General features: G+C 40.3%; 1 protein-coding gene across 1 annotated transcript in view; it reads left to right on the top strand.

Annotated features, from left to right (window-relative positions):
* Positions 1–13,439, top strand: part of PDXK (pyridoxal kinase) — a 39,139-nt gene extending 25,700 nt beyond the window's left edge. The window contains exons 4-11 of the mRNA XM_035116328.3: positions 3,422–3,505; positions 4,697–4,743; positions 5,254–5,339; positions 6,379–6,424; positions 9,820–9,931; positions 10,494–10,630; positions 11,590–11,656; positions 13,304–13,439. Of these exons, the coding sequence (XP_034972219.1) occupies positions 3,422–3,505; positions 4,697–4,743; positions 5,254–5,339; positions 6,379–6,424; positions 9,820–9,931; positions 10,494–10,630; positions 11,590–11,656; positions 13,304–13,416 (692 nt within the window). The 3' untranslated portion in view covers positions 13,417–13,439. The remainder of the gene's footprint in view (positions 1–3,421; positions 3,506–4,696; positions 4,744–5,253; positions 5,340–6,378; positions 6,425–9,819; positions 9,932–10,493; positions 10,631–11,589; positions 11,657–13,303) is intronic.
* Positions 13,440–14,144: the final 705 nt, after the last annotated feature.

The raw sequence follows: 14,144 nt of genomic DNA, 5'->3' as shown, positions 1-14,144 counted from the left end.
ACGTACGCTGGGGGCAAACACATACGGTAGCTGTTGTTAAAACAAACGGTGTCCTCTCACTCTCTTAAACGTGGTTAAGAGATAATTCAGTGTTATGTCTACATTGCCTCTCTAGGAGAAGCATTTTTAAAAGGCAACCTCAGCAGGGAGCTTGTAATATAAAGCTTTGCATCCAGCAAAATACCCTCGCTCACATTTCTGCAGATTATTGTTAATAACATAGTTTCACCTCAATGCATCCAGTGCATATGTTTTAAATTTCATTTTCTGTATTCCTTACTGCAGGGAATAGGCTTGTTCTAAACTTGCTAGATGAAATTGATTGCCATATTGATTTATATAACTTCCTCAAGAAGGGAGGTGGTTTCAAAGCCGAGGATAACGGGGAAATTTAATGATACAGGTCCAGAATTATCGCCCATAAAGGCTACTCTGCCATGAAGGGTATTGCACAGCTGACAGTTTATTTCCCCCTGCTCTGGTTTCCATGGAGTTCTTGGAGGTAAAGGAAATATTTAATAACAAAGTGAATGAGATTGCACTGATGTGGCAATGAATTTTCAGGATAAACAGATTCCATTTGTTTTGAAGACCTTTTTAATTTCCCCCCTGAGGAAAATCTTAATGTGCAAAATGACAGAATAGCTTTACAAAACTGTTTTCTTTTACCAACCACAGCTATCCAACTAAAATATTTTTCTACCTGCACTATTGCTTATTTTTATTTCTTATCCTGCTTCTATCTGGGCTCAGGGTTGCTTTTTTTTTCAAAGTATAGTTTGAAATAATTGAGGTAATTTTGAGACTGGAAAGTCTATATCATTTAAAGTTGATTTTTAAGATATTGCTCTGTGTCCATATTCAGAGCTTTTCAGGAAAGTGTAAGTTGTGAGGAGCTATATTTTCAGGGGTTGTGTGTAAGTGGGAAAAATAGGCTTTGATGGAAGAGAGTATGGCACCAGTGAAACAAATAACATTTCAGACATTCATTGACTAATGCATTGTGCTTGCTGGGTATAGAGGTTAAAACTCTCATTTTAATCTTTATTTTTGCTCATTGTCTTGGCCCTGTTTACTGTTTGGGAAGAGAGAACAATAAAAATTTCCCTGAAAACATTGGCCCAGGACGCGGCACCCTACACAGACACATCCCAATGAACCCAATTTGGATTGCTAGTCTAATATCAAAGAACAATACCATTTATTTATCTAGATCGACAAATACTGTATATAAACTATTTAATCATAGAATCTCAAAGGAGCATGCATAAAGCAGCTGTAAACAATATACAAATAAAATAATCAAAATTTAAATGCAGTTATACGTAACTTTGTTTACATGTTCAGGCAAGCTTGCTAAATAATTTTTTTTAGCAGCTTCTACTGCATGTGGCGACTTTGGTCTCTACTTTCAGTATCACACATTGTGACCAAAGAACTAAAGAACTAAAGTCGCTGTTATAAGAGATATGGCGTTGCTGCTGTTTTTGTGCTCTTTGCTTTATAATGCCTATTAAAACAGCGGCATGTAATGTGATGTTATCACACGGGCCTTCTCCTTGCCACTGTCTCACATCATTGGCTGGTAGGGGATGAGAATGGGGAGTTTCAGAGTGTGGTGACATCATATTGCATTTTTTGGGGATTATATGTTGTTTGAAAACATACAGAGCAGCAGCTGCTCTTTGTCCCTCACAATACTGTACATTTTGTCTAAGGTCTCCCTAGTGTCTCTTGTTATGTCTTGTTTAGACCTAAGACTAAGGTCACTGCCACACCATACATTTACACCACTTTAACAGGCATAGCTCCCCGCAAAGAATTCTGGGAGCTCTGGTATGTTAAGGGTGATGACCTCACAGAGCTACAATTCCCAGCACCCTCAACAAACTACAATTTTCAGGATTCTCCATGAAGTGGTGTAAGTGTGCTTTAAATGTATGGCATGGATACTTAGGCCATATTTCTAAACTCTCTGAGGAAAGATGACTAGACGTGTAAATTATTCACTAAAGTAATCTCTCTAAACTAATGAATAACTCTCGAGTAAAATGTATAAAGGGTCACTCCCTATATAGGCAGGGCAAAGTTTGCTCTGAATTTCATCTGAATTACCTGCTAGAACTCAACAGTGTTGAAGAGCAGAGATGGGGGCTGTGGGGTTTTTGCTTCATTTGGTTTTGCAGAATAGCATACCATCTATTCTGTTCAGGGCCAATTTATGTATTCATTCAGGGTTTCTGAGGTGCCATTCACTTTGCCTCACAACAAGCCCCTTATGGGTGGGTGCTTGATCCGAGTGGCTGCAGCTTGCAGATTCGAGAACTTGGCCAAAAGTAACAAAACATATTTCAATAAGAAAAATGTAAGGTTCTGGCTGGAACGTGTGCAGAGGAGGATGGCCGAGATAATAAAGGGTCTGGAAGCCAAGCCATATGAGGGACAGTTGAGGGAGTTGGACATGTTTAGCCTGGAGCAGAGAAAACTGAGAGGCGATATGATAGCCATCTTCAAATATCTGAAGGGCTGTCACATGGAAGATGGAGGAAGCTTGTTTTCTGCTTCTCCAGAGGGTAGAAGTTCTCTCAAACCAATGGATCATATTACTGTACAAGAAAGGAGATTCCAGCTAAGCATTAGGAGGAACCTTCTGGCAGTAAAAGCTGTTCAACTGTGGAACAGACTATCTTGAAAGGTGGTGGACTCTCCTTCCTTGGAGGTTTTGAACAGAGCTTGAACGGCCATCTGTCAGGGATTTTTTAAGCTGTGATTCCTACATTGCAGGGGATTGGACTAGATGATCCTTGGGGTCCATTCCAACTCTACATTTCTGTAATTACTTCCTTCAGCTCACTCTCGTTTATGGAGGGGTTGTGGGGGGAGAAGTTGGGAGGGTTCCATTTGACGTGTGTGTGTGTGTGTGTGTGTGTGTGTGTGTGTGTGTGTGTTTTGCAAGAGTAGGGGCTCTCCTTGATAAAGAATACATTTATAACAGTCCTCTGCACTTGAACTGGCAAAGCTGAAAAACTAAATGAAGATCAAAATGTGACCTGTGGCACTTCAATTTGTGATGACTGAGTCACACATGGAAGAAAGTAAAAAACACTACAGCCAATCTGCATCCTAGACAGAAAATTTGGTTGTTTTTCCTCAAGGGAAGAGAATGATTTTGTTAGCAGAAAAACTGCTTGGAAGCTTATAGTGGTTTCTGTGTTTGTGTTTTGCTTTGATCTCTTAGACCTATGAAAAAAGATTGGCTTCCACATGTCCAGGCAGATAAACTCTAAAATAGCAAACTCACCCCAGTTTATAGAAGTGACAACTACAGGCCAATTCATAGAGCTGCTGCCACTGAACAGAAATTGGGTGTGGAAAATACTTTTCCAACATAATCTTAATTTCCCATCTTATCCCTTCAAAGGCTACACAAGAGACAAATCATTCCTTGGAATGGTGGTTGATATTGTTCAAGAGCTAAAACAACAGAACTCCAATTTGGTATATGGTAAGTTTCTAATATACAAATTATTCACTTTACATGATGTTGTTAGGGAGATCTCCCAGACGAAAGATATTGGTGGCCCTCCTGAACATAACTCTAAAGGCTCAGGGTACACAAAAGTGGTTATGGCCTTGATAGTATATAAAAAATAGATCATGAAATTCCTTGGGGGTAAATTAGTTTTGATGACACCAGCTGGGACACCAGAGAAATCTCTTAGCAGTGCTATAGTGATAATAAAAGGGCATTAGCAAGTTCACAGCTCATGGGTGTTTTGTCTGGCAACAAGAGACTGATTTTCTCTGATGTTATAGTGGAACTTACTGCCTTGACTTAGCTGCTCTGATTTCAAAGAGGCAACTGAGTGCTGGAGCATTCGCTAGAGAGAATTCAGATTCAAAGATCACTGAATAACTTCTGTTACATTAGCTGTTTAAGTCTTGCCTGATATCCTGGAGCTATGAGACAAGACCTGGTTTGCTGAAATCAATATAGGTTAACATTGCTTTCAAACAGTTCTAAGAGGGCCTTTTCAAGTTGCTGCTGACTGACCATTTGGCCACTTGGTATGAGAAGTGTTCCCTTCAAATTACTGGACAGATTCACAGCCTATAATCATTCTATCCTTTTATGGATCCTGAACAAAGTTCAGTTTATGCCATTTGGGGGTGGGGGGGTGTTTTAGCAAAGATCAATTTCCTAGCATAGGATAATAACAATTTATTGTAACTACCATAGAGGTTTGCAATGAGCCTGGCATGGTTATGATCTATTGACCAGGTGGCGCTGTGGTTAAACCACTGAGCCTAGGGCTTGCTGATCAGAAGGTCGGCGGTTCGAATCCCTGTGACGGGGTGAGCTCCCGTTGCTTGGTCCCAGCTCCTGCCAACCTAGCAGTTCGAAAGCACGTCAAAATGCAAGTAGATAAATAGGAACCGCTACAGCGGGAAGGTAAACGGCGTTTCCATGTGCTGCTCTGGTTTGCCAGAAGCGGCTTTGTCATGCTGGCCACATGACCTGGAAGCTATACGCCGGCTCCCTCGGCCAATAATGCGAGATGAGTGCGCAACCCCAGAGTCGGTCACGACTGGACCTAATGGTCAGGGGTCCCTTTACCTTTACCTTACTTAAAATTATGTTCTTATGCGGTGGCATTATTGCATCTGCATTAACAATTTTAATTTTCTCTTTCAGTATGCGATCCTGTGATGGGTGACAAGTGGAGTGGGGAAGGCTATATGGTTGGTAATCATCTCACTCTTGGCCCATCTTGATGCATAATGTTATGCCTAAACAAACTCTATTTCTTCAGGACATAGATACAGACTGGACCAGTATAACAGGGAATGAAAACTCTGTCTGCATGTGTGGAATGTGTGGTGTGCTGGTTGCTTGAAGTGCAACTTCATGGTGGCTATTCTGTATGGAAATCCATTTATGGAAAGTAGCTTGTAAAAAAAAAGGTGATTACCCCCCCCCCAATGCCACAGCAGTCTTTCTTTCTGCTGCAGCAGAATAGCAGAGTTTGCTGGAACTGTGTGTGTGGAATATGAAATCTCCAAGTGCAGTAATAGTCGTGAATCTCTTCCCACCAGTGTACTTATCAATTTCTGGATTGAGCTGAGAAGAAGAACTGCACATTCATGGATTTATTTTTTTTGGAAGATTTGAACTTTGTAGAATAAACTCTGAATAATGAAGAACCTGCTTAAGCTTTCCAAAGGAAATATCATTTTTCTTATTCTTTACAGTATGTTCCAAAGGATCTTCTTCCAGTTTATAAGGACAAGGTTGTGCCTGTAGCAGATATAATAACACCTAATCAGTTTGAGGCTGAGTAAGTATTGTTTTTCTCATATATTTTTAAAGAGGTAGAGATAAATTGTTTTCATTATTATTATTATCATCCTGATTAAAATGATAAGTTGCATCTTGTAATTAATTAAAATTAATATTAAATGCATTCTTGGCATTTCTTGCCATCTATAAAATCATGTGCTAACAAATCTAAATTTTTGTAAGTTTGCTAAATTAGTTTGGCTGGGATTGTTTCAACAACATGGGGTATATATGCTGTTTGAGTCTATCATTTTACAGGGTCTGTTAGCTGAGAGGATTAGAAGATGCCAAGGGTTGATGAGCAACATAGATTAACTTCTTGTATTTATTAGTGTGAAGGCAAACTTATACATTTATCACATTGAATAACACCTTAGTAAGACAACATTCAGAGCCTTTTGATTAGAAGGCCTTGGCCAAAGATAGTAAGAAGACTTTTAGAAATGTTTTATGAATTTGAATTATTAATGTATGATACCTTCTTGTCTTGAACTGTCCTTCGAGTATCACTGTGTCAGAAAAAGCAGCTAAAATACCTGAAATAAATTAAATGAAATATATTATGATAGCACTGCAAAAGGGAACTCTATGCGAACAACCTTTCTCTATCCGTTGAACCAAGGCAGCCCATAAATTCACTGAACTGTATAAAACATGACACAGAAATAGGTTAAAGAATGAACCTCAAACAAAAGAAAGAGGCCAGAATTATACTTAGGGTTTTATAGTAGCTCAGAAGGTTGTTAGAACCTTCGTTAAAAGTTCCCTACTTGTTAGACTCTTGAGCTTCCGTAATACTATGTTGGAGACAAGGGATACAACATAGGGGCTTGTTATACCATGTCTCTTGTTTTTGAGGAACAGTTTGATGGGAAGCTGTTTGAATCTTTATGCAATGTGGCATTTGTTTTATTTCGTTTAAAGTTGGAAGATGATGTTCCCCAGTAAAGTGCACTATAGATTTTATTTCTAAAATCTTAATTAGCAAAATATACTTATTTTAAAAGGACACAGGACTGTTATTTCCTGCTTTGTAGGTTACTTACCGGGAGGAAGATACACACTGAAAAAGAGGCTATAGAGGTAAGTGTTCTAGAACTCTTAGATTTCTAACTGCCCCTGTGAAAACTTTTTAACGCCTCCATGTAATTGCTTGTGGGTCAAATATGGTGAGATGTCAAGTGTATGGAGTGGTGCCTCCATGTGACAGCTGTTGCAGTCCTTACCAATGCTGTGTGATTGTGATGGCTCGAAAAAGGGTTGTTGTGATTGCTTGAATGATGGCGGCCCTTGTAGACATTTGTACATTTAGTGCAGTCGGTCTGCTTCCATGCATTTACCACAGGTTAGTAGCACGTAAGAACTTTTAAAACATAAGTGGGCAACTTTTTTTGTATTCAGGGGTAATTTGTGGGGTGGCTGCGTGACAAGTGTAGGTGGGACCGGAGTCAAAAGTGGGCAAGACCACCTCTTTTCTCTGCCCCGATTCACAAACCATGTTAAGCAAAGCCATGGCTTAGTGCAAGAAAGCAAATTTGTGCACTCCTGGAGAGCAGATTGGAGCTGCTTTGCTCCTTCCTGGTCATGATGGTGCTGCACTTTGCTGAGTTAAGCTCGGGTTTGGCTTAGCATGTTGTCTGAATCTAGGCTTGTAGTTTAGCTCTCTCCAAACAAACCACAAGTGGGTAACCAAAGTTTGGCCTATGGCTTGCAACTTGTGGTTTGTCCAGGAGAAATAAGCTGCATGTCCAAGTGACACACTAAGCCAGACTATGGTTTAGCTCAGCAAAAGGCAGCTGCAAAATGACTGAGAAAGAAGCAAACTATGGCACACTATGCCCAAGAATTAACCTCATCACTTGCAAATGGTTTTTGAAACTGGGCCCAAGGGTTGCAGGTTACCCACAACTGTTTTAAAGTATCAACTAGGGCTCAACCATACTTAAAGCCACAGTGTTTAGGATTAACTATGTCGTTATAAAAATGTTAATGATTCAGTGCTTTATTTTGCACATAGAGCAACTTTTTTTTTTATTAAACATTCACGGAGAAATGAACTCAACACTGGAGAAAACAACACTTGCAGTTCAAAATCGATTTTCAGCATTGTTTTACTTTGCAGTACTGCCCCCTGGTGCTTACATGCTGGTGCTGTGACAACAATAGTAGGAAATGAGCATAAAGCATGTTCCACTTTACCTAGGGCTGCCATATGTCCATAATTTCCTGGACACAGCTGGGATTTGCCCGTTGAAAATGGCGTCCGGACTGAATTTTCGTAAATTGTCCGGATTTCCACTTTTTGAAATATGGCAATCCTGACTTTAAAATAAGGTTGACTAAGACACTTCACTAAGAAGATCCTTTAGTGCAATTATGTCTTTGTTCAAGTCTCCTGATTCCATATCTTCTTAGCTCCTGACACTACTTTATTTCCAAAACAAATTCTTGGCAACACACAAAGAAGCCCCCTTTAATTTAACCATCAGCCACAAGAAAAGATGATAAGTTGAACAGCTTCTATTGCCAGCAAACCAGGGTCTCATGTGACATTCAGTAAGTGGTATGGAAGGAGCCCTGAGTTCTTGCTCTTGGTAGGTCCCCCCCCCTATTGTTATTAAGAAAAGAGAAGATAGTTTTGTCAGTGCACTATGGATGCATGGCGAGCTGTTCCTTTAGGCTTTGATTCATGTTGACAGAAGAAAGAACCAGGCTGGCATCCAAGCCAGGCAGATTCAGTTAACAGGCACAGAAAACTGTGATGCTAAACTAAAGTGGCAATTGTGGAGTATCGCTGCACATTTAAAAAATGTGCTGTATAAAAAGATAAATCGGAATAATTGTGTTTTGAGATAGAACTATTGTAAGCGTGTAGTAACTGTTACTGCTGTGATAATTATGTGCTAGATCAGGGGTTGCTCAACTGTGGTCTGCAGCATATGTGTGGATTTGTGGTTGAAGAAGGCAGGTGGGAAATTCCACACAGTAAATATTCATATTGATTTTTAATTGTATTTTTATTGATGCTTTTATTTCTTGTATTGTATTGCAATTTGAAGTCTATGGAATTCACATAAAATGCAATATATGGGAAATAAAAGAAGCAATAGAGGTGTAATCAAAAAACATACAGCATCTGTAGCGCAGCACATTACAACTGCTACAAGAAGCAGAAAAAACAACAACCCAAAAATGGTCCTCCAAAACCCTTGGCAATTTTCAAGTGGTCTGTGGAGGAGGAAAATATTTGGGAACAACTGTGCTAATAGTTATGGTCATAAATGTGTTTTCATGACACAGTTCTGCACTGATATGGCTATGGAAGTCCTATAGATATAATTTACCATTGGATTGCAGTCTTAAATTTCTGGTAAGCACACCCTGTCTATAAATGGGATAATTGGGTGCTGAAGCGTAGATATTCCAGCAATCTACTGAATGCTATTGATTCCTGTAAGTAAAGTCCTCTGATGTTAAGTTTTGCTAATTAGGTTCTGTCTAGACAAATATCCTGATGCCAAGAATAAACAGGCCCCTGATCTTTGCAGTTTTTCTCCCAGCAAAGCCAATTGAATGTCAGCCCACAGATTACACTTTTCCCCTGCAGCAGGAAGCATCTCCCGACTATTACAGCTATTTTTATCTTTATTCTCCTTTTTTTTAGTGCTTCTGGAGTCACCAGGGAATACCCCTCCTGTCTTCCATTGCTAATTATAATGCTTTGTTTGCCATTTTCAGTCTCATTAATGGAAGCAAGCCCAAGTTAAATAGTCTCTGGACTGCCTGACAAGTTAATAAGATGCTAACTTTAGGTCTATAGATTTTCTAGTCACATTCCAAAATCTTTACAGAAGAATTTTCTATCAATCTGTCTGCTTGCTCGATCCCATTGTAGTCCCAAACATCTGGAGGGCCGAAGTTTGGGGATGCCTGTCCTAGAGAAAGAAGACTGCTTTCCTTTCTTTTTGTTATAAGAGTTATTTCCAAGGCAGCAATCTTATCCCAACTTAATTGGGAATAAGACTTATTGAAAGCAAGGGGACTTGCTTCTAAGCCAGGGGTAGTCAAGCATTTTATACCTACCGCCCACTAATGCATCTTTCTTGATGGTAAAATTTCCTTACTGCCCACCAGTGTTCGATGGAAGGAGGATTCAGCTTGTGCCGTAGAACCCCCTACCACCCACCTAGAATCCTGAAACGCCCACTAGTTGGCGGTAGGGACCAGGTTGACAACCCCTGTTCTAAGCAGACATGTATAAAATTGCACTGTAAGAGCCCAAATTGTCAAAAGCAATGTGGAGGGTATTAAAAATAGTGGCTCTCACTAATACAAACTTTTTAATGTTAAATATAACATACTTGTAAGTTTGTATTTTATATTAGTGCCTGCCTTTTAGAGAAATGCTGGGACATTTAACTATTTGTCATTATCCTTCAATGAGCATTAACTGTTGTGATATTTTGGTCCATGGAAAGGTAATGGATATGCTCCACAATATGGGACCCGAGACTGTTGTAATCACCAGCTCAGACCTCCAGGCACCTTCAGGAGATGATTACCTGATAGCATTAGGAAGCCACAGGAAAAGTAAGTTGGTTGATTTATTTACGTGAGAAAGCCCTGCTTTGTCATATGCATACACATTAAAAATACACGCCACAATAAAGGAGAACATTTATTGAAAATTAAGTTTCATACATAAATACAGATACATGTAAAAATAAATCAAAGCTGCCTTTATTTTGAGATGTTACTAATACATTTTGCAGACACTTGTTGTTGTTGGCATCCATTCATCCACCTCGAGGGAAAATGGAGTGCACCCCGGGGGTGAAGTCAACTCACTGCATTAACAGCACTGAAGTGAGCTCCCTGGGGTGCAAGCCTGGGCAGTGTGTAAGGAGTACATGGGCTGCTCAGACAACCAAGACCCCCGCTCTTGGCCTAGCTGGTGTGGCCCAAAGGAAAGGACCACAATCGCCCTTGTCTGCTCAATTTGCCAGAGCCTGCCTTCGCATTTAGAGGAACTCACTTGTAGACACATGTATTTGGTGCATGGTTGCTATGTTGCCCATCTACGAGTTAACCTAGGATTCCTGTTTGATTGCATTAAACTGGGAAGAATATAAATATGAGCCTTCCTTAACAGCTTCAGAAGATGGGACCACAGTGACACAGAGGATCCGAATGGAGTCTCCTAAAGTAGATGCTGTCTTCGTTGGTACGGGAGACCTGTTTGCTGCCATGCTCTTGGCCTGGACCCACAAGCATCCAGACAATCTAAAAGTATGGGCAGACACTTTTTCCAGTTTTCCTTCTTGCCTCAATGACAGAAAAAATATTCTCATTTCTTTACTTCAAATTCTTAGTATGTAAATATGTAAATGAAGACGACAGGACTCAGATCAGGAAATGAGGCCATATAAAACAACAGAGGATGAATGCCCGCCCTTGTTCAGATGTAACAGTAAACCATAGGTTAGTGGTATGAGAATGAGCCTGTGATAGTGTTGGATTCATGCACTTCCAGAGTCAAATTATACACCCATCTACTGCATCACTGCTGGTTATGCTGCTGGGTGCTAGTTCCTAGGTGGAGTAAGGGCTATGGAAACCTGCAAAATCAGCTTGAACAGAGGCAATGAAGTGTCAAAATAAAACAAAAGGGTGCATACAAGTTAAAATACTCTCCACGTAGAAGGTTTTTGGGCAGTAGGGTTGGAAAATACTGGTGCTTGACACTTTTGGAGGGTTGCTACAAGTCAGAATAGGCAATACTGAGGTGGGAGTGGTTGTAGATGAACTGATAGGTTGATCTGGTATAAGGCAACAGCATCATATGTTTGCACATACTATGAGCAACTATAGCGTTCTGAAGTATTGTCTCAAAATTTCTGAAAAAGCAAGAGAATACCATGTTAAAATATTTTATGCACTAAATGCTGAAACCCAGAATATCTGTATTGTGTTATATACCACTCTGTCTTCAAGCTTTCATTTTGGGGAATAATAGAATATAACATGCCAAAGGCTTTGTTTAGAAATAAAGCCTGCTACCTACAACTCAGTTTCTCCTGCGTATTCCTAGTGAAATTGCATTTAAATTTAATGCTTCTCCCCCATGGGCACATGTTTCGAAGAGAACAGCTCCAACAAATTGTCTTAAGTGTCAGTAAAGCAGTAGTGCTACTGGCCTGAGTCAATAAAGTGCCAATGAAACTGAAATATTTTCCTTCCAATTGCAGGTGGCATGTGAAAAGACAGTGTCAGCCATGCAGCATGTTTTGCAGAGAACCATAACGTGTGCAAAGGGTAACCTATTTACACCATGCTTCTGAATTCATTCATTTACCATTACTGGAAAATACATATTAGGGAGGGGGCATAGCGGAGGAGTACAGCCCATATACAATTCAGTTGAGTTTGGTATGAACATGATTTTAAATTGACCATCTATTACTCCTTTAATTTCATGCAGTGGCTCAATACTTACAAATTAAAGGGCAGATAAGGAGCAATACTTACAAATTCCACTCTGTAAATCTCCCAGGTGAGAGCTGGGAGGGTCTACCCCCTATTGTGTGAGATAAGGGTTAAGATCTACCCATGACAGAGAGCTCTGTATTTTATTTTATTTTTTCTCTCTCTCTCCCCTTCTATTTTCTCTTTTTGTTTTTTGTTTTTCTCTCTCCTTTTCTTTTTTGTTTCCCTTTTCCCTTTCTTCTTTATTTTTATTTAGATTAGTTTGGTGGTGTTTATTGCATTGTGCGTTGAAAAGTTTAAATAAAAAATTATATATAAAAACAAATTCCACTCTGTAAAACAATGCTACATAGATCATGCACATCAGTTAATATTTTGAATTGTGCTCTATTATAATCGGCTTTAATGCAGTCAAAGAAGTGGCAGTTTGTGTTGAATGTAATTGTGTATGACCAAGAGGAAGGGCCTTATTTACTCTTCGGGGTTGGGAAGACTATTCTGAGGGGAGGGGCATGAAAGATGCTAATAAAAGTATGCATGGTTTAGAGAAGCTGTGGCCAACATAATACCGTCTAGATAGTTTGACTACAACTCCAATCACCCCTAGCCAGCATCACCAAGAGTCAAGGATTATGGGGGTTGTACATCTGGAAGGCACCACATTGGCTTAGAGACGGGAAATAGAAACCCTGTATTTTTCCCTCAGGGAGTCATCCAACAAAATAGTGATGGCCACCAACTCGGATGACTTTAAAAGAGGGTTAGACAAATTCATGGAGGATAAAGCTATCAGTGGCTACTACCCATTCTGGTTACGTTCTACCTCCGTTGTTGAAGGCAGCATGCGTCTAAATGCCAGTTGCTGGAAAGCCCAGCAGAGCGTGCTGTTCCTGTCAGGTCCTGCTTGTGAGCTTCCAGGGAGCCACTGTGAGAACAGGATTCTAGACTAGATGTGCCAGTGGCCTGATCCAGCAGCTCTCCTGATGCTCCTGGTCCACGACTCCTAGAATCCTTGACCCTTATTCATTGTGACTGGGGCTGTTGGGAGTTGGAGGCCAACAGCATCTGAAGGGCCACAGGTTCTCCATCCTCAAGATAACAAAAAAATTACGGTGTGCTGCCCAAGATGGCTTGGACGGCTTTAAATAACAGCTAAACTGTACTTCTGTGTTCAGAGGCCATATGCTGCTGGGAAACAAAGAGTGAGGGTGTGTTGTTTTACTGCTTGTGGTCTTCCCAAAGGCATCTGGCTGGCCAATGAGAAGAACAAATGGCTGCATTAGATGGTCCTTTGGTCTGATCCTGCAGTGCTCTTCTTGCATCCTGAATTGTAGTAGAGCTGAGATTCAAGCATATTGATCTGGGGGTGGGTGGGAAGGAGTGTGGGGCTGGGAGGGACAAGTTTTTCTTCTGGGCTGTTTTGTTAAAATTAAACACCTGTGGCATTTCAGTCTCTTTGTTGCTTTTGTTTTTAAGCCCAAGCTGGAAAAGGAAACAAACCCAATTCAGCCCAGCTGGAACTGCGGATGGTCCAAAGCAAAAAGGACATAGAAAACCCAGAGATAATAATAAAAGCTACTGTGTTATAAAGGTTGTATATGTCCTAACAACGCACAATGTATTGATGTCCTCATTTTCTTTCCTGTAAATTGTAATGTTTGCCTTAGATCTGTGACAGAAACCTGACTTCCATGAAATAGTGCCCAGCATAGATGAGATCCACTACCAAGCACATGTGCTGGCCTTGCTCGAATTAAGAAGAATGAAAAAAACTAGGTGTATATTGCAACTCCCTCCCAGATATGAAGATGGCTGGTTGATCAATTCAGTCTTGTTGGAAACCCTGGGTTTGGGAGCACAAGGTTTCTTGCCTTGCCAAAGACTTTCAGAATGCATTTGTTAGTGTGTATAAACTGTGGGAAAGCATCTTGTGCCAATTGAGCAGGTTACCTCTCCCCTTAAATGCAGTGGTTTGGCAGCCTGCTTCAGTGTTTAGTACCTCAAAAAGTAGAGAGAGATTCAGGCCAAGTGTGGAGAGGGGTCTGCATATGGTTAGCTTTTAGGTTCTCTGTCTGTACAGCCCTTGGAAGTATAAGAATATGTTATTGAGAACAGCTCCCATGTCTGGTCTGTGAAAAATTGCAAGACTCCACTATCCAGAGGTGCTAACCCTTTAATATTAAGCAACCAAAAGTCGTCAGGTTTTTTTTGTTTTGTTTTCCCCTTCTTTCTCTCCACAAAAATACAGATGAGTAAAAGGCAATGGTGGTTCTACCTCTGATAGAATACACGTGACACAGTTTTATCAAAAGACTCA

The sequence above is a fragment of the Zootoca vivipara genome, chromosome 4, assembly GCF_965207765.1.
Source record: "Zootoca vivipara chromosome 4, rZooViv2.hap1.1, whole genome shotgun sequence".
Taxonomy (NCBI): domain Eukaryota; kingdom Metazoa; phylum Chordata; class Lepidosauria; order Squamata; family Lacertidae; genus Zootoca; species Zootoca vivipara.
The sequence above is the reverse complement of the archived record's forward strand: the minus strand, read 5'-3'. Positions and strand labels throughout refer to the sequence as shown.